At 44.4% G+C, this 24407-nt stretch overlaps 1 protein-coding gene and 1 long non-coding RNA gene across 2 annotated transcripts; both read left to right on the top strand.

Annotated features, from left to right (window-relative positions):
- The first annotated feature begins 15017 nt into the window (after nt 1-15017).
- On the top strand, nt 15018-23791 carry mrpl9 (mitochondrial ribosomal protein L9). Its single transcript, XM_083524620.1, has 7 exons — nt 15018-15316; nt 15489-15648; nt 21854-21978; nt 22105-22158; nt 22353-22460; nt 22553-22636; nt 23600-23791. Exons 1-7 carry the CDS (start codon nt 15230-15232, stop codon nt 23723-23725), a joined length of 744 nt encoding a protein of 247 aa, XP_083380746.1. The 5' UTR covers nt 15018-15229; the 3' UTR covers nt 23726-23791.
- Nucleotides 15955-21847, top strand: LOC310716996. Its single transcript, XR_014530701.1, has 3 exons — nt 15955-16682; nt 16753-16837; nt 21642-21847. It is a non-coding gene; the product is annotated as an uncharacterized lncRNA (long non-coding RNA).
- Nucleotides 23792-24407: the final 616 nt, after the last annotated feature.

Raw genomic sequence — 24407 nt, 5'->3', positions numbered from 1 at the left:
CACCATCACACACTAACACACCACCAACACACACTAACACACCACCAACACACACTAACACACCACCATCACACACTAACACACCACCAACACACACTAACACACCACCATCACACACTAACACACCACCATCACACACTAACACACCACCAACACACACTAACACACCACCAACACACACTAACACACCACCATCACACACTAACACACCACAAACACACACTAACACACCACCAACACACACTAACACACCACAAACACACACTAACACACCACCATCACACACTAACACACCACCATCACACACTAACACACCACCAACACACACTAACACACCACCATCACACACTAACACACCACCATCACACACTAACACACTACCATCACACACTAACACACCACCATCACACACTAACACACCACCATCACACACTAACACACCACCATCACACACTAATACACCACCAACACACACTAACACACCACCATCACACACTAACACACCACCAACACACACTAACACACCACCATCACACACTAACACACCACCAACACACACTAACACACCACCATCACACACTAACACACCACCATCACACACTAACACACCACCAACACACACTAACACACAACCATCACACACTAACACACCACCAACACACACTAACACACACTAACAGATACTAACACACCACCATCACACACTAACACACCACCAACACACACTAACACACCACCATCACACAATAACACACCACCAACACACACTAACACACCACCAACACACACTAACACACCACCATCACACACTAACACACCACCAACACACACTAACACACCACCATCACACACTAACACACCACCATCACACACTAACACACCACCATCACACACTAACACACCACCATCACACAATAACACACACCAACACACACCAACACACACTAACACACCACCATCACACACTAACACACCACCAACACACACTAACACACCACCAACCTACACTAACACACCACCATCACACACTAACACACCACCAACACACACTAACACACCACCATCACACACTAACACACCACCAACACACACTAAAACACCACCAACACACACTAACACACCACCAACACACACTAACACACCACCATCACACACTAACACACCACCAACACACAATAACACACCACCATCACACACTAACACACCACAAACACACACTAACACACCACCAACACACACTAACACACCACCAACACACACTAACACACCACCATCACACACTAACACACCACCAACACACACTAACACACCACAAACACACACTAACACACCACCAACACACACTAACACACCACCAACACACACTAACACACCACCATCACACACTAACACACCACCAACACACACTAACACACCACCATCACACACTAACACACCACAAACACACACTAACACACCACCAACACACACTAACACACCACCATCACACACTAACACACCACCATCACACACTAACACACCACCATCACACACTAACACACCACCAACACACACTAACACACCACCAACACACACTAACACACCACCATCACACACTAACACACCACCATCACACACTAACACACCACCAACAAACACTAACACACCACCAACACACACTAACACACCACCAACACCACCAACACACACTAACAGACACTAACACACCACCATCACACACTAACACACCACCAACACACACTAACACACCACCATCACACACTAACACACCACCATCACACACTAACACACCACCATCACACAATAACACACCACCAACACACACTAACACACCACCAACACACACTAACACACCACCAACAAACACTAACACACCACCATCACACACTAACACACCACCATCACACACTAACACACCACCATCACACACTAACACCACCAACACACACTAACACACCACCAACACACACTAACACACCACCATCACACACTAACACACCACCATCACACACTAACACACCACCAACAAACACTAACACACCACCAACACACACTAACACACCACCAACACACACTAACAGACACTAACACACCACCATCACACACTAACACACCACCAACACACACTAACACACCACCAACACACACTAACACACCACCATCACACACTAACACACCACCATAACACAATAACACACCACCAACACACACTAACACACCACCAACACACACTAACACATCACCATCACACACTAACACACCACCAACACACACTAACACACCACCATCACACACTAACACACCACCATCACACACTAACACACACTAACACACCACCAACACACACTAACACACCACCAACACACACTAACACACCACCAACACACACTAACACACCACCATCACACACTAACACACCACCAACACACACTAACACACCACCAACACACACTAACACACCACCAACACACACTAACACACCACCATCACACACTAACACACCACCAACACACACTAACACACCACCATTACACACTAACACACCACCAACACACACTAACACACCACCATCACACACTAACACACAACCAACACACACTAACACACCACCAACACACACTAACACACCACCAACACACACTAACACACCACCATCACACACTAACACACCACCAACACACACTAACACACCACCAACACACACTAACACACCACCATCACACACTAACACACCACCAACACACACCAACACACACTAACAGACACTAACACACCACCATCACACACTAACACACCACCAACACACACTAACACACCACCATCACACACTAACACACCACCAACACACACTAACACACCACCATCACACAATAACACACCACCAACACACACCAACACACACTAACAGATACTAACACACCACCATCACACACTAACACACCACCAACACACACTAACACACCACCAACACACACTAACACACCACCATCACACACTAACACACCACCAACACACACTAACACACCACCATCACACACTAACACACCACCATCACACACTAACACACCACCAACACACACTAACACACCACCAACACACACCAACACACACTAACACTACCATCACACACTAACACACCACAAACACACACTAACACACCACCAACACACACTAACACACCACAAACACACACTAACACACCACCATCACACACTAACACACCACCATCACACACTAACACACCACCAACACACACTAACACACCACCATCACACACTAACACACTACCATCACACACTAACACACCACCATCACACACTAACACACCACCAACACACACTAACACACCACCATCACACACTAACACACCACCAACACACACTAACACACCACCAACACACACTAACACACCACCATCACACACTAACACACCACCAACACACACTAACACACCACCAACACACACTAACACACAACCATCACACACTAACACACTACCATCACACACTAACACACCACCATCACACACTAACACACCACAAACACACACTAACACACCACCATCACACACTAACACACCACCATCACACACTAACACACCACCAACACACACTAACACACCACAAACACACACTAACACACCACCATCACACACTAACACACCACCAACACACACTAACACACCACAAACACACACTAACACACCACCATCACACACTAACACACCACCAACACACACTAACACACCACCATCACACACTAACACACCACCAACACACACTAACACACCACCAACACACACTAACACACAACCATCACACACTAACACACTACCATCACACACTAACACACCACCATCACACACTAACACACCACAAACACACACTAACACACCACCATCACACACTAACACACCACCATCACACACTAACACACCACCAACACACACTAACACACCACAAACACACACTAACACACCACCATCACACACTAACACACCACCATCACACACTAACACACCACAAACACACACTAACACACCACCATCACACACTAACACACCACCAACACACACTAACACACCACCAACACACACTAACACACCACCAACACACACTAACACACCACCAACACACACTAACACACCACCATCACACACTAACACACCACCATCACACACTAACACACCACCATCACACACTAACACACCACCAACACACACTAACACACCACCAACACACACTAACACACCACCATCACACACTAACACACCACCATCACACACTAACACACCACCAACAAACACTAACACACCACCAACACACACTAACACACCACCAACACCACCAACACACACTAACAGACACTAACAAACCACCATCACACACTAACACACCACCAACACACACTAACACACCACCATCACACACTAACACACCACCATCACACACTAACACACCACCATCACACAATAACACACCACCAACACACACTAACACACCACCAACACACACTAACACACCACCAACAAACACTAACACACCACCATCACACACTAACACACCACCATCACACACTAACACACCACCATCACACACTAACACCACCAACACACACTAACACACCACCAACACACACTAACACACCACCATCACACACTAACACACCACCATCACACACTAACACACCACCAACAAACACTAACACACCACCAACACACACTAACACACCACCAACACACACTAACAGACACTAACACACCACCATCACACACTAACACACCACCAACACACACTAACACACCACCAACACACACTAACACACCACCATCACACACTAACACACCACCATAACACAATAACACACCACCAACACACACTAACACACCACCAACACACACTAACACATCACCATCACACACTAACACACCACCAACACACACTAACACACCACCATCACACACTAACACACCACCATCACACACTAACACACACTAACACACCACCAACACACACTAACACACCACCAACACACACTAACACACCACCAACAGACACTAACACACCACCAACACACACTAACACACCACCATCACACACTAACACACCACCAACACACACTAACACACCACCAACACACACTAACACACCACCAACACACACTAACACACCACCATCACACACTAACACACCACCAACACACACTTACACACCACCATTACACACTAACACACCACCAACACACACTAACACACCACCATCACACACTAACACACAACCAACACACACTAACACACCACCAACACACACTAACACACCACCAACACACACTAACACACCACCATCACACACTAACACACCACCAACACACACTAACACACCACCAACACACACTAACACACCACCAACACACACTAACACACCACCATCACACAATAACACACCACCAACACACACCAACACACACTAACAGACACTAACACACCACCATCACACACTAACACACCACCAACACACACTAACACACCACCAACACACACTAACACACCACCATCACACACTAACACACCACCAACACACACTAACACACCACCATCACACAATAACACACCACCAACACACACCAACACACACTAACAGATACTAACACACCACCATCACACACTAACACACCACCAACACACACTAACACACCACCAACACACACTAACACACCACCATCACACACTAACACACCACCAACACACACTAACACACCACCATCACACACTAACACACCACCATCACACACTAACACACCACCAACACACACTAACACACCACCAACACACACCAACACACACTAACACTACCATCACACACTAACACACCACAAACACACACTAACACACCACTAACACACACTAACACACCACCATCAGACACTAACACACCACAAACACACACTAACACACCACCATCACACACTAACACACCACCATCACACACTAACACACCACCAACACACACTAACACACCACCATCACACACTAACACACCACCATCACACACTAACACACCACCATCACACACTAACACACCACCATCACACACTAAGACACCACCAACACACACTAACACACCACCATCACACACTAACACACCACCAACACACACTAACACACCACCATCACACACTAACACACCACCAACACACACTAACACACCACCATCACACACTAACACACCACCATCACACACTAACACACCACCAACACACACTAACACACCACCATCACACACTAACACACCACCAACACACACCAACACACACTAACAGATACTAACACACCACCATCACACACTAACACACCACCAACACACACTAACACACCACCATCACACAATAACACACCACCAACACACACTAACACACCACCAACACACACTAACACACCACCATCACACACTAACACACCACCAACACACACTAACACACCACCATCACACAATAACACACCACCAACACACACTAACACACCACCATCACACACTAACACACCACCATCACACACTAACACACCACCATCACACACTAACACACCACCATCACACAATAACACACACCAACACACTCACACACACCCTAACACACCACCAACACACACTAACACACCACTAACACACACTAACACACCACCATCACACACTAACACACCACCATCACACACTAACACACCACCATCACACACTAACACACCACCATCACACACTAACACACCACTATCACACACTAACACACCACCAACACACACTAACACACCACCAACACACACTAACACACTCACACACACCCTAACACACCACCAACACACACTAACACACCACCATCACACACTAACATACCACCAACACACACTAACACACTCACACACACCCTAACACACCACCAACACACACTAACACACCACTAACACACACTAACACACCACCATCACACACTAACACACCACCATCACACACTAACACACCACCATCACACACTAACACACCACCATCACACACTAACACACCACCAACACACACTAACACACCACCAACACGCACTAACACACCACCATCACGCACTAACACACCACCAACACACACTAACACACCACCAACAAATACTAACACACCACCATCACACACTAACACACCACCAACACACACTAACACACCACCATCACACACTAACACACCACAAACACACACTAACACACCACCAACACACACTAACACACCACCAACACACACTAACACACCACCAACAAACACTAACACACCACCATCACACACTAACACACCACCATCACACACTAACACACCACCAACACACACTAACACACCACCAACACACACTAACACACCACCATCACACACTAACACACCACCATCACACACTAACACACCACCAACAAACACTAACACACCACCAACACACACTAACACACCACCAACACACACCAACACACCACCAACACCACCAACACACACTAACAGACACTAACACACCACCATCACACACTAACACACCACCATCACACAATAACACACCACCAACCCACACTAACACACCACCAACACACACTAACACATCACCATCACACACTAACACACGACCAAAACACACTAACACACCACCATCACACACTAACACACCACCATCACACACTAACACACACTAACACACCACCAACACACACTAACACACCACCAACACACACTAACACACCACCATCACACACCAACACACCACCAACACCACCAACACACACTAACAGACACTAACACACCACCAACACACACTAACACACCACCATCACACACTAACACACCACCAACACACACTAACACACCACCATCACACAATAACACACCACCAACACCACCAACACACACTAACAGACACTAACACACACTAACACACCACCATCACACACTAACACACCACTAACACACACTAACACACCACCATCAGACACTAACACACCACAAACACACACTAACACACCACCATCACACACTAACACACCACCATCACACACTAACACACCACAAACACACACTAACACACCACCATCACACACTAACACACCACCAACACGCACTAACACACCACCAACACGCACTAACACACCACCATCACGCACTTACACACCACCAACACCCACTAACACACCACAAACACACACTAACACACCACAAACACACACTAACACACCACCATCACACACTAACACACCACCAACACACACTAACACACCACCATCACACACTAACACACCACCATCACACACTAACACACCACCATCACACACTAACACACCACCATCACACACTAACACACCACCAACACACACTAACACACCACCAACACACACTAACACACCACCAACACACACTAACACACCACCATCACACACTAACACACCACCATCACACACTAACACACCACCAACACACACTAACACACCACAAACACACACTAACACACCACCATCACACACTAACACACCACCATCACACACTAACACACCACAAACACACACTAACACACCACCAACACACACTAACACACCACCATCACACACTAACACACCACCAACACACACTAACACACCACCAACACACACTAACACACCACCATCACACACTAACACACCACCAACACACACTAACACACCACCAACACACACTAACACACCACCATCACACACTAACACACCACCAACACACACTAACACACCACCATCACATACTAACACACCACCAACACACACTAACACACCACCATCACACACTAACACACCACCAACACACACTAACACACCACCAACACACACTAACACACAACCATCACACACTAACACACTACCATCACACACTAACACACCACCATCACACACTAACACACCATCATCACACACTAACACACCACCAACACACACTAACACACCACCATCACACAATAACACACCACCAACACACACCAACACACACTAACAGATACTAAAACACCACCATCACACACTAACACACCACCAACACACACTAACACACCACCATCACACACTAACACACCACCAACACACACTAACACACCACCAACACACACTAACACACCACCATCACACACTAACACACCACCAACACACACTAACACACCACCATCACACACTAACACACCACCAACACACACTAACACACCACCAACACACACTAACACACCACCAACACACACTAACACACCACCAACACACACTAACACACCACCATCACACACTAACACACCACAAACACACACTAACACACCACCAACACACACTAACACACCACCAACAAACACTAACACACCACCATCACACACTAACACACCACCATCACACACTAACACACCACCATCACACACTAACACACCACCAACACACACTAACACACCACCAACACACACTAACACACCACCATCACACACTAACACACCACCATCACACACTAACACACCACCAACAAACACCAACACACCACCAACACACACCAACACACCACCAACACCACCAACACACACTAACAGACACTAACACACCACCATCACACACTAACACACCACCAACACACACTAACACACCACCATCACACACTAACACACCACCATCACACAATAACACACCACCAACACACACTAACACACCACCAACACACACTAACACACCACCAACACACACTAACACATCACCATCACACACTAACACACCACCAACACACACTAACACACCACCATCACACACTAACACACCACCATCACACACTAACACACACTAACACACCACCAACACACACTAACACACCACCAACACACACTAACACACCACCAACACACACTAACACACCACCGAAACACACTAACACACCACCATCACACACTAACACACCACCAACACACACTAACACACCACCAACACACACTAACACACCACCATCACACACTAACACACCACCATCACACACTAACACACCACCAACACACACTAACACACCACCATCACACACTAACACACCACCATCACACACTAACACACCACCAACACACACTAACACACCACCAACACACACCAACACACACTAACACACCACCATCACACACTACCACACCACCAACACACACTAACACACCACCATCACACACTAACACACCACCATCACACAATAACACACCACCAACACACACTAACACACACTAACACACCACCATCACACACTAACACACCACAAACACACACTAACACACCACCATCACACACTAACACACCACCAACACACACTAACACACCACCATCACACAATAACACACCACCAACACACACCAACACACACTAACAGATACTAACACACCACCATCACACACTAACACACCACCAACACACACTAACACACCACCATCACACAATAACACACCACCAACACACACCAACACACACTAACAGATACTAACACACCACCATCACACACTAACACACCACCAACACACACTAACACACCACCAACACACACTAACACACCACCATCACACACTAACACACCACCAACACACACTAACACACCACCATCACACACTAACACACCACCATCACACACTAACACACCACCAACACACACTAACACACCACCATCACACACTAACACACCACCATCACACACTAACACACCACCATCACACACTAACACACCACCAACACACACTAACACACCACCATCACACAATAACACACCACCAACACACACCAACACACACTAACACACCACCATCACACACTAACACACCACCAACACACACTAACACACCACCATCACACACTAACACACCACCATCACACAATAACACACACCAACACACACCAACACACACTAACACACCACCATCACACACTAACACACCACCAACACACACTAACACACCACCAACCTACACTAACACACCACCATCACACACTAACACACCACCAACACACACTAACACACCACCATCACACACTAACACACCACCAACACACACTAACACACCACCAACACACACTAACACACCACCATCACACACTAACACACCACCAACACACACTAACACACCACCATTACACAATAACACACCACCAACACCACCAACACACACTAACAGACACTAACACACCACCATCACACACTAACACACACTAACACACTCACACACACCCTAACACACCACCAACACACACTAACACACCACCATCACACACTAACACACCACCAACACACACTAACACACACCCTAACACACCACCATCACACACTACCACACCACCAACACACACTAACACACCACCATCACACACTAACACACCACCATCACACAATAACACACCACCAACACACACTAACACACACTAACACACCACCATCACACACTAACACACCACAAACACACACTAACACACCACCATCACACACTAACACACCACCAACACACACTAACACACCACCATCACACAATAACACACCACCAACACACACCAACACACACTAACAGATACTAACACACCACCATCACACACTAACACACCACCAACACACACTAACACACCACCATCACACAATAACACACCACCAACACACACCAACACACACTAACAGATACTAACACACCACCATCACACACTAACACACCACCAACACACACTAACACACCACCAACACACACTAACACACCACCATCACACACTAACACACCACCATCACACACTAACACACCACCATCACACACTAACACACCACCAACACACACTAACACACCACCATCACACACTAACACACCACCATCACACACTAACACACCACCATCACACACTAACACACCACCAACACACACTAACACACCACCATCACACAATAACACACCACCAACACACACCAACACACACTAACACACCACCATCACACACTAACACACCACCAACACACACTAACACACCACCATCACACACTAACACACCACCATCACACAATAACACACACCAACACACACCAACACACACTAACACACCACCATCACACACTAACACACCACCAACACACACTAACACACCACCAACCTACACTAACACACCACCATCACACACTAACACACCACCAACACACACTAACACACCACCATCACACACTAACACACCACCAACACACACTAACACACCACCAACACACACTAACACACCACCAACACACACTAACACACCACCATTACACAATAACACACCACCAACACCACCAACACACATTAACAGACACTAACACACCACCATCACACACTAACACACCACCAACACACAAACACACCACCAACACACACTAACACACTCACACACACCCTAACACACCACCAACACACACTAACACACCACCATCACACACTAACACACCACCAACACACACTAACACACACCCTAACACACCACCAACACACACTAACACACCACTAACACACCACCACCACACACTAACACACTCACACACACCCTAACACACCACCACCACACACTAACACACCACCACCACACACTAACACACCACCAGCACACACTAACACTCCACCAACACACACTAACACACCACCATCACACACTAACACACCACCAACACACACTAACACACCTCCAACACACACTAACACACCACCATCACACACTAACACACCACCAACACACACTAACACACCACAAACACACACTAACACACCACCAACACACACTAACACACCACCAACACACACTAACACACCATCAACACACACTTACACACCACCATCACACACTAACACACCACCAATCAGTGGCGTGAGGTCAGGGTCAGTAAACTCTTCTCTTCTGGTCTAAACACTATCAGAAGCACTGACCTACATTGACAACATAAATTCTAATATTTGTTCCATGAAACTGTATTAATTTCTTCCATCAGTTTCTTCTCTTCATGTTGTAGTGTTTCTCTCGGCTGCACTGCTTCAGCACGTGTGTGTGGATGGATTTTTTGTCCAATCAGATTTCAGCCTCTATGTGCTGCCATGTGAATCTAATCTGCTCAGAACCTTCAGAATCATAACTGCTGGACTTTTACCATAGAGAATATTACCAACAGCTCTGTTTCTTTATCCAATCAGATTTCAGATTTCGTACAAATTACAAACTTAATATAAATATAACCCTTGAATTCTACAAACTTGGAAAGTGCTAATTTAGGTATTTCAGGAAGATGAAAGTCTTCAGTCGTAGCTTGAAGATAATCAGGGACTCTGCTGTACGGACATCTAGGGGAAGTTCATTCCACCACCTCGGTGCCAGAACAGAGAAGAGCCTTGAAGTGTACTTACCTCTCATTCTGAGAGAAGGTGGTGCCAGTGGAGCAGTGCTGGAGGATCTCAGACAGCGTGGTGCAGTGCGAGATGTGATGAGGTCTCTGAGGTAAGATGGTGCTGGTCCATTTTTGGCCTTGTAGGCGATCATCAGTGTTTTGAATCCGATACGTGCAGCTACTGGAAGCCAGTGAAGGAGCAGCAGTGGGGTGGTGTGGGAGAACTTGGGCTGATTGAACACAAGTGCAGCTGCGTTTTGGATCATTTGCAGTGGACGAATAGCGTTTAGGGGAAGACCTGCCAGCAGAGAGCTGCAGTAGTCCAGTCTCAAAATCACAACTGAACAAGAACCTGGGCAGCCTGTATGGAGAGAAATGGTTGAATCCTTTGGATGTTATAGAGAAGAAATTGACAGGAGCGAGACACATTAGCAACATGTGAGAAGAAGGACAGTTGATTGTCCATAGGTACCCCGAGGTTACGAGCAGTGGCTGAAGGGGAAAGCAAAGAGTCGTGAAGTGTTATTAGGAGATCTTGACCTGAAGATGAATTACCTGGGATGACCAGCAGTTCTGTTTTGCTGGGGTTGAGTTTTAGCTGGTATGCAATCATCCATGAAGATATGTCTGTCAAGCATGCTGAGATCCGAGCAGAAGCTGTGGTATCTGATAGAGGGAAAGAAAAGATTAGTTGAGTGTCATCTGCATAGCAGTGATAAGAAAACCCATGTGAGGATATGACTTCACCAATGGAGTGGGTATAGAGGGAGAAAAGGAAGGGACCAAGTACTGAGCCTTGTGGGACACCAGTGGTGAGTCTGCATGGGGCAGATGTGGATCCCCTCCATGTTACCAGGTATGAGCGACCTTCCAGGTAGGAAGCAAACCCTTCCCATGCTGTTCTGTTGCCTGTGTCAAATGCTGCTGAAAGGTCCAGGAAGATGAGGACAGATGAAGCTTGGCTGACCGAGCAGCATGCAGTTTCTCGGAAACAGCCAAAAGGGTGTCTCTGTGGAATGTGCCGCTTTAAACCCAGACTGGTTCGGATCATGGAGGTTGTTCTGTGAGAGTGTGACCATGTCATCTAGTTTATGCAAAACACACACACACACACACACACACACACACACACACACACACACACACACACACACACACACACACACACACACACACACTTATATACAGCTCTTTTTCTTTTCCCTACTTTTCTTTTTACTATTCCATTTATAACTCTATAGTTTTTATATTGTTATTATAGTTATATTACAGTGTATTATAGATTATATGCTATATTACATACAGTTTTATTATAGTTTATTGATTATTCTGATTATAATTTCCGTTATGTATCTGTATTTTCTATGCGTTGGCAATACAGATACAGATATTTGTCATGCAATACAGCAACCTTTGAATCCTGAGTCTTGAGAGAGAGAGAGGGAGAGAAAATATTATAATGCATGGCCTCTTATGACCCGTAAATTATTTATAAAAAATGTTTTTATTATAATAAAATACAACAAAAGATTAAAATCACTTTGAACATCTTTATCTTTGAACTGTTAATGCGTGGCGCCGCCGCTAGAGGGAAGCGTCGAGCGCGCGCGCGAACACAGACTGCACAGTGACAACAACGAAGAAGAAGAAGAGGCCCAAGTAATCCTCCAGAACAACCAAATAAGAAGAAGCCGCTCATGCAGTGTTGATGAAGTCACGTGGCGCAGGGATTAAGAGGAGAATAAAGCGGATTAGATTAATAGATTAGTATAAAGCGGTGAATATGCGGTAAAATCCGTGTCAGATTTCCGCTCGCTGCAGTTTAAACTGTGTGTGTTGTGATGTTTGCTCGCGCTCCTGCCCGCTGTGTCCTTCAGGGTGTGTGTGATTGTCTCCGGGCTCAGAGCTTCTCTCTGTCCGCGCGCACGGTAACACATCAAGCTTTATATGTATTTATATTTATTTATCCAAACACTCACATAGAGTCTGTTCTTATTCACCGAATTCCATAAAACTGCCTTAAACGACTTCTTTCTAGCAACTACACCATGATAACATCGCGTGTGTGTGTGTGTGTGTGTGTGTGTGTGTGTGAGGCAGAACACAGTGGTAGTGGAGAGATGGTGGCAGGTTCCCCTGTCGAAGGAGGGTCGTCCCCCGAGACTTTACTCCCGCCGGCACAGGGTTTATCGCTTTGTGGAGGACACCAAACACCAGACCCAGGAGAAGCTGGAGCTGCTGCTCACACAGACCGTACCGAGTGGGTACACACACACACACACACACACACACACACACACACACACACACACACTCTAACTCAGAAGGTTGAGTGGTGATGAGTGTGTGATTGTACAGAAAGTTGCAGATGATCTTAAACTCCACAGCAGGACTGAATGTTTAGGAATAACAGTTTAAACTGTTCAATACTGCACAATATTATCTTTATAAAGCGACCTCATGTCCAGATGGTTCCTTTAGATCCTTTAGAAGTGCAGACTTTAGATACCATCAGCCTGTTAAACAGATTTATAGCACACTTTATATATATATATATATATATATATATATTTATATCAGAACTGTAAATTAATTAAAATATTGAAACGTAATTAATCACAACTTAATCACACATTTGTATTTGTTCTAAATGCACATTAAATCACTACTTTTCTAGTGTTTATTTCTCTAATCAATACAGATAAATATTGATGCTTTATGCACATGTATGTTTATTATTAGTGAAACCGAACTCAACATAAAGCATGAAGACTAAATATTCCTGTAAATGTTTTAAAGTAATTCTGGTGTTTTAAATGACGTTAATCATCAGGACACCAAACGCAACTTTCACTATGTTTCCACACGGACGGTTTTAATCGCCGGATGTTGCATCATGGTGGATTTTGGTGCTGATTTGAGACTCGGCGCATCAGTAAAACAAATGTTTAGTGATTAAATGGTTTTTTTTGGGAAGTTTTTTAATTAAATCTGAGTAAAGAAGGGCGTCGTAAATAAACGTGTTGCGTTGAAGGTTTAAATTTCGTCTTTTTGATATTTATTTATAGATTTTTTGGGCTGTAGATATCAATTATTTCAGTCATCAGTATTCAAACATTTATTCTATTGATGAATTGAGTAACCAGATGAGGTTATTAAAGAGCAATGCTGAGAGAGGATAAGACACGTCTCTTAAAATAAACACGTACACAAGGTTGTGTGTTAATGTGTGTCATTGTGTAGGGGTGTTTAAGGTTGTGTGTTAATGTATATAGTTGTGTGTTGGTGTGTAAGGTTATGTATTGGTGTGTGTTGATGTGTAAGTTGTGTAAGGTTGTGTGTAAGCTTTGTAAGGTTGTGTAAGGGTGTGTAAGGTTGTGTCGGTGTGTAAGGTTGTGTATTGGTGTGTGTCAATGTGTAACGTTGTGTATTGTGTGTTGGTGTGTAAGGTTGTGTCAATATGTAACATTGTGTGTTGTGTGTAAGGTTGTCAAGTCAAGTTTATTTGTATTGCGCTTTTCACAACAGACATTGTCTCAAAGCAGCTTTACAGAAAACAACAGTGAAGGTGAATGGTGTGCGTTTGTCCCTGATGAGCAGCCGTGGCGACAGTGGCAAGGAAAAACTCCCTTAGATGATATGAGGAAGAAACCTTGAGAGGAACCAGACTCAAAGGGGAACCCATCCTCATATGGGTGACATCAAGAGTTTGATCATAAATCTTTCAACAATACAGAACAATTTGTGATCATCATAGATCCAGCATCAGCTTCTCCATGCCAGGGCCTTTAAACACTCGGCATCTACTTCTCCATGATCATCCATAGGTCCATAATCTTCACGAGGTGGGACGTGACTGGAGCTGGCCAAACCTCAGGAAGCCTCGGGATGGGGAGAGAAAGAGAAGCAGTGGAGAGGAATTAGCGTAGCTGCTGTTCATGATATTAACAGCACAAGTTGATAATGTGCATGTGATCAGATGTTCTGGAGCACAAGGTTATGATGTGATGTGTGTGATGTGTGTTATGTGTAGGCTTTGCTAAAAAGATATGTTTTTAATCTACACTTAAACTGGGAGAGTGTATCTGAACCCCGAACACTGTCAGGAAGACTATTCCAGAGTTTAGGAGCTAAATGTGAAAATGCTCTACCACCTTTAGTGGACTTTGCTATTCTAGGAACTACTAGAAGCCCAGAGTTTTGAGATCTCAGGGAGCGTGACGGATTGTAGCGTGTTAAAAGACTGGATAGATACATGGAGATAAACCATTTAGTGCTTTATAAGTGAGTAGCAGTAGTTTGTAGTCTATTCGAAACTTAATAGGAAGCCAATGTAGGGACGATAAGATTGGGGTTATATGATCGTATTTTCTTGACCTAGTAAGAACTCTTGCTGCGGCATTCTGAACTAACTGAAGCTTGTTTATTAATGATGCAGGACATCCACCTAGTAATGCATTACAGTAGTCTATTCTAGAGGTCATAAACGCATGGACGAGCTTCTCTGCATCAGATATAGATAACATATTTCTTAGCTTAGAAATATTTCTAAGGTGAAAGAGGCTGTTTTTGTAACTTGATTGATGTGATTTTTAAAAGATAAGTTGCTGTCTAAAATAACTCCCAGGTCTTTTACCGTTGAACTAGTAGTTACAGAACAACCGTCTAAATGCAGGCTGAGATGCTGGAGCTTCTGTGTACTGTTTTTTGGGCCGATGAGCAAAATCTCCGTTTTATCAGAATTTAATAGCAGAAAGTTATGGGTCATCCAATCTCTTATTTCTTCAACACACTCAGTTATGCGAGCTAATTGAGTGTATCGCCTGGTTTGGATGAAATATATAGCTGGGTATCATCAGCATAACAATGGAAGCTAATTCCATGCCTTCTAATAATATTTCCTAATGGAAGCATGTATATTGTAAAAAGCAGGGGTCCTAGAACTGACCCTTGTGGCACGCCATAATTTACTAGCATTATCCTGGATAGCTCTCCATTTAAGTCTACGAAATGGTAACGATTGGACAGGTAGGATTTAAACCAGCTTAATGCCTGTCCCTGAATACCGATGTAATTCTGTAAGCGATCGAGAAGAAGATCATGATCTATAGTGTCGAATGCAGCACTAAGATCTAGTAAAACTAATAGGGAGATGAAGCCTTGGTCTGAAGCTAAAAACAGGTCGTTAGTGATTTTAACTAGAGCAGTTTCTGTGCTATGATGGGGCCTAAAACCTGACTGAAACTCTTCAAAGATATTGTTCTCCTGCAAGTGGTTACATAACTGGGCAGCGACAATCTTTTCTAAAATCTTAGACATAAATGGGAGATTTGAAATTGGTCTGTAATTCGATAGTGTGTTTGGATCCAGATTAGGTTTTTTAATGAGGGGCTTAATAACTGCTAACTTGAGGGATTTAGGGACATGACCTAACGATAGTGAGGAGTTAATAATATTTAAAAGAGGCTCACCAGCTGTATATAACACTTCCTTCAGTAGTTTAGTGGGAATTGGATCTAACTGACATGTTGTTGATTTAGCTTTCATAATAGCATCATACAGCTCTTCCTGTCCTATACATGTAAAACAGTGTAGTTGTGGGGTTGTAAGTACGATTGTGTCGGGAGATGCTGTCAGAGGTTGAACTGCCACAATTGTTTTTCGAATGTTATCTATTTTTTCAGTGAAGAAATTCATAAAGTTTTCACTACTAAACTGTGATGGAACACATTTTTCAGATCCCTGATTTGTTGTTAATTTAGCGACTGTACTGAAAAGGAACCTGGGGTTGTTTTTGTTGTTTTCTATGAGTTTGCTCAGGTGTTTAGCTCTAGCAGCTTTTAGCGCCTGTCTGTAGCTAAGCATACTGTCTTTATACGCAATTCTAAATACCTCCAATTTAGTTTTCCTCCATTTTGTCTCCAGATTACGTGTTGTTCTCTTTAGGGCATGCGTATGACTATTATACCAAGGTGCAGGTGCTTGTTCTCGAACCTTTTTTAACCGGATGGGGGCAACAGTGTCTAAAGTGCTAGTGAGGATAAGGTCTATGTTGTTTGCCATCTCATCAAGATGATCAGCAGTTATGGGTTTAATATGAAACTGAGATAAATCAGGCAGGTTATTTATGAATCTGTCCTTAGTGGTTGGAATAATAGTCCTACCAAGTCGATACCGTGGTGAAACACGGTTAATCTGCTCTACCGGTAGTGTGTACAGTAGGAGATAATGGTCTGTGATGTCATCACTCTGGGGTAAAATATTTATATCAGTGACGTCTGCTCCGTGGGATATTATTAAGTCTAGTGTGTGGTTAAAACGGTGGGTTGGTCTGGTGACGTTTTGTTTAACTCCAAAAGAGTTTAGTAAATCGACAAATGATAATCCTAGGGCATCGTTTTCATCATCTACATGAATATTAAAATCTCCTACAAGCAGCACTTTATCAAAGCTGATCAAGAGGTCTGAGAGAAAACAAGCAAACTCATGAAGAAAATCAGCGTAGGGTCCTGGGGGTCTGTACACGGTGACCAGAGCGAGTTTTCTATGCATCTCTGAAAGTGCAATTTTAAGAACGAGCACTTCAAATGATTTAAAGCTGAATCCTAATCTCTGACTAACATTAAGAGAAGCACTATAAATGGTTCCTACACCCCCCCCCACGACCAGTCTGACGGGGCTCATGCTTATAAACATATCCTGACGGTGTCGACTCGTTTAGACCCATATAATCACCTGGTTTAATCCAGGTCTCAGTGAGACAGAGTGCTGAGAGATTATTCTCTGTGATCATCTCATTTACAATCAGTGCTTTGGGTGCAAGTGATCTAATGTTTAAAAGACCGAACTTTAGAACTTTGTTGTGTTTGTTTATCTGGCATTTTTCAGTTTTAACTGCAATAAGATTATTTCTGGATCTTGTGTATGTAATTCTTGGTTTTACTACACGAGGAATAGATACGGTTTCTATAAACTGGGCTGTGTGTGAACTTGTAACTATTTGGTCTGTAGTATGCGTGTTCTTATAGTTGAAGATTTCTTGATGTCTTACCAGTCAGATGGTGTGTAGTATCCTAGAGATGTTATCTGATAGCACTGCTGCTCCAACTCTGCTGGGGTGCAGGCCATCAGGGCGAAAGAACCTAGGACGCTCCCAGAAACAGTTCCAGTTATTAACAAAGAGAAGTTTATGTTCTCGACACCATGACTGTAACCATTCATTTAGAGCTAAAAGTCTACTAAACTTCTCAGCCCCTCGCTGGTAAGTGGGAAGAGGTCCTGACACAATGATCCTCGTTGTGGGTGATGTGCTGCGTACCGTCTCCACCAGGATCCTGAAGTCCCTCTTTAAGATCTCCGTTTGCCGCAGCCTGGTGTCGTTTGATCCGGCATGGAGAACAACCGCTCCGAAGTTCTCGTTCAGGATTGCGGGTACCTGCGCAGCGACATCCAGAACACGAGCACCAGGAAAACAGCGAGTGTGCACCTTACCTTTAGCTCGGGTAGCGCGGACATGCCGGACGATGGAATCTCCGAGAATAACAGTGTCGCGTTCCGTCTCGCGGAGGGGGACGAAGCGGTTCTCGGTCGAGATCTCGAAGGCCGGTGGTGGAGGTGGAGACGTCCTCGATCGGGGCTTGGCTTGTCTCTTCCGCCGCGGTCGCATCCAGGGTCCATGTTGCACCGGTGCCGGAGTTGTAGGTGCGCTGGGCCTGGGCATAGAAGCACGCGGAGTTGATGTGTTGGGAGCGTTAGGTTCAACCTGGGAGTTTACCTGGGATGAGTGCGCGTCCGCCCGGGATGTTTCCAGCGCCGCTTTCCGCTCTCGCAGCCGGTCATGCTTTACATGCAGCTCGCGAATCTGTTTCTCCAATGCCTCCATCTCCAACGCCACCGTTTGCAACTCGAACGAGTCCTCACCTGTGCTCGAATGCAGACAAACAACCGGCATAGTGCTTATCGTCACGAACAGATTTATTATACAGAGATGTGAGTGAGAGAAAATAAATATAAACAACACTAGTTATAGTCGAGTTAACTAACTACAGGCACAAGTCAGGAAGACAAAAACAATTAAGGATTATTAAAAGAGGAAAAACGGATGGATAGATAGCAAAGTTTGTTTGAAAGACGCCGAGAGATACAAACACGTAACTCGCGGCAAACAAGTCAAACACAGGAAGCTACGTCACGTTTAAAGGTGTGGTAAAAGAAGTTGTGTGTCGATGTGTAACGTTGTGTATTGTGTGTAAGGTTGTGTGTCGATGTGTAACGTTGTGTATTGTGTGTAAGGTTGTGTGTCGGTGTGTAACGTTGTGTATTGGTGTGTGTCAATGTGTAAGGTTGTGTGGCGAAGTGTAAGGTTGTGTGTCGGTGTGTAAGGTTGTGTCGATGTGTAACATTGTGTATTGTGTTTCGATGTGTAAGGTTGTGTGTCGGTGTGTAACGTTGTGTGTTGTACACAGAGCTCGGAGGTCGTGGAGACACGGTTTTTGTGAAGAAGTCGGTGGGAAGAAATAAACTCCTGGCTGAAGGTCTCGCTGTTTATCCTTCACCTGAGAACAAGGAGATGTTCACTGAGGAGAGACGCGTGAGAGACACCCCTTACACCCACCCACCCACACACACACACACACACACACACACACACACACACACACACACAGACTCACTCCTGTAATGAGTTATTACACTCACACACTCTTTTCTTCATCAGTTACTGCGTGAGGGAAAGAGAGAGGACAGAATCCAGACGAGGACAGGACAACTCGTAAGTCAACTTCTCACACACACACACACACACACACACACACACACACACACACACACACACACACTAACACTATAATATCTATTATATCTATAATAATATATTTTCTCATGTATTTGTTTCTCTTTGTTATTTTTAGCATTATAATAAGTAATTCATTATAAATATTTATTTAATCTGATCTTTTTCTCCAGACGGTGGATTTCCTGAAACAGTCCACTCTGGAGATCGGGATCCAGACGGCTCCTCAGCAGCACTTTCTCCTCACCAAGGAAATCGTCTGCAGACATTTTTTGAGAAAAGTGAGGAAGAACCGGAAGTTGCAGTTTAATTTACAGAGCAAAGACTGTCTTTAAATTCACCTCTGTGTGTGTGTGTGTGTGTGTGTGTGTAGCTGGGCGTGGTCGTCCCTCTTCATGCGCTGACATTACCGGACGAGCCGATCACACAATTTGGAGATTTCTGGTGTGATGTCACGGTGAGGAATTTCCTCTAGAGTGTGTGTGTGTGTGTGTGTGTGTGTTTGTGTGTGTGTTTGTCAGAGAGAGACATCTATAATTTTTATTATGAAAACCAATAAGGGACTCGGTCCACCTGCAACACGAACGAAAATTAAAGCTCATTTCTGAAAATAACACCTGCATCTTTATATTGGAAGGTTTGGAGCTCTGACTTGTTGGATGACCCGAGTGAACTTATTACTGTTGTAGAATTCTAAGTGTCCAGTAGGTGGCAGTGTAACGTATATTAGAGCTCGAACATCAATTCAATCTGGGATAATTAATTAGTTTATATTTTTTTGCCATATGGAGGAGTTCAGGTACCTGGGGTCAACAGTGCAGAGTAATGGAGAGTGTGTTAGAGAAGTGAAGAAAAGAGTGCAGGCAGGGTGGAGTGGGTGGAGAAGAGTGATAGCAGGAGTGATTTGTGATTGAAGAGTATCTGTGAGAGTGAAAGGGAAAGTTTATAGGACTGTGGTGAGACCTGAGATGTTGTATGGATTAGAGACAGTGGCATTGAGTAAAAGACAGGAGGTGGAGCTGGAGGTAGCAGAGTTGAAGATGTTGAGATGTGCGTTGGGAGTGACGACGATGGACAGGATTAGAAATGAGTTTATTAGAGAGACATAGAGGACGTTTTGGAGACGAGGTAAGATTGAGATGGTTTGGACATGTGCAGAGGAGGGACATGGGGTATATCAGTAGGAGAATGCTGAGGATGGAGACACCAGGAAGGAGGAAAAGAGGAAGCAATTTAAATGAGAATTTCATCAGGTACACACTTGTACCCTGTACCACATGCAGTGAAACGTTAACAACCTCTTGAATATTTTGTGTATGTATAATAGTTAAGATTGTGTGTGTGTGTGTGTGTGTGTGTGTGTGCATTTGTATAGTTGTGGTGATTTTGTGTGTGTGTGTGTGTGTGCGCGCGCGCGCAGGTGAACGGTTTGGACACGGTGCGAGTGCAGTTGACTGTAGGTCCATATGTGGATCCAAGGAAGAAGAAACTGATGAAACAGGAAGGTGCAGCGACGGAAAACACACCACACTCAGATGCAGAATAATGATCACAGTCTGATCCCAGTCCAGTTTGATCTGACCTTTGACCTAATAAATGTGCATTTTTTTTTCTTTAATGTGTCTTTTATTGAAAGTTGAGAAAGCGTTCAACACGTCTCTTCCCTTCTATATAACTTCATTCCCACACGTCTCTTCACTTTTATATAACTTCATTACCACACGTCTCATCACTTCTATATAACTTCATTACCACACGTCTCTTCACTTTTATATAACTTCATTCCCACACGTCTCTTCACTTTTATATAACTTCATTCCCACACGTCTCTTCACTTTTATATAACTTCATTACCACACGTCTCATCACTTCTATATAACTTCATTACCACACGTCTCTTCACTTTTATATAACTTCATTCCCACACGTCTCTTCACTTTTATATAACTTCATTCCCACACGTCTCTTCACTTTTATATAACTTCATTACCACACGTCTCTTCACTTTTATATAACTTCATTCCCACACGTCTCTTCACTTTTATATAACTTCATTACCACACGTCTCTTCACTTTTATATAACTTCATTACCACACGTCTCATCACTTCTATATAACTTCATTACCACACGTCTCTTCACTTTTATATAACTTCATTCCCACACGTCTCTTCACTTTTATATAACTTCATTACCACACGTCTCTTCCCTTCTATATAACTTCATTAC

The sequence above is a fragment of the Silurus aristotelis genome (assembly GCF_946808225.1).
Source record: "Silurus aristotelis genome assembly, chromosome: 21".
In the NCBI taxonomy this organism is placed as follows: Eukaryota; Metazoa; Chordata; class Actinopteri; order Siluriformes; family Siluridae; genus Silurus; species Silurus aristotelis.
Note: the sequence above shows the minus strand (reverse complement) of the source record. Positions and strands in the feature narration are given on the sequence as shown.

Bases quoted from the DNA above. Each gene is read 5' to 3' on its own strand.
- mrpl9 (XM_083524620.1), top strand. From the start codon at position 15,230: ATGTTTGCTCGCGCTCCTGCCCGCTGTGTCCTTCAGGGTGTGTGTGAT. The intron at 15,649-21,853 runs GTGGGTACACAC...TGTTGTACACAG, and splicing joins GCTCACACAGACCGTACCGA to AGCTCGGAGGTCGTGGAGAC. The intron at 21,979-22,104 runs GTGAGAGACACC...TTTCTTCATCAG, and splicing joins TGTTCACTGAGGAGAGACGC to TTACTGCGTGAGGGAAAGAG.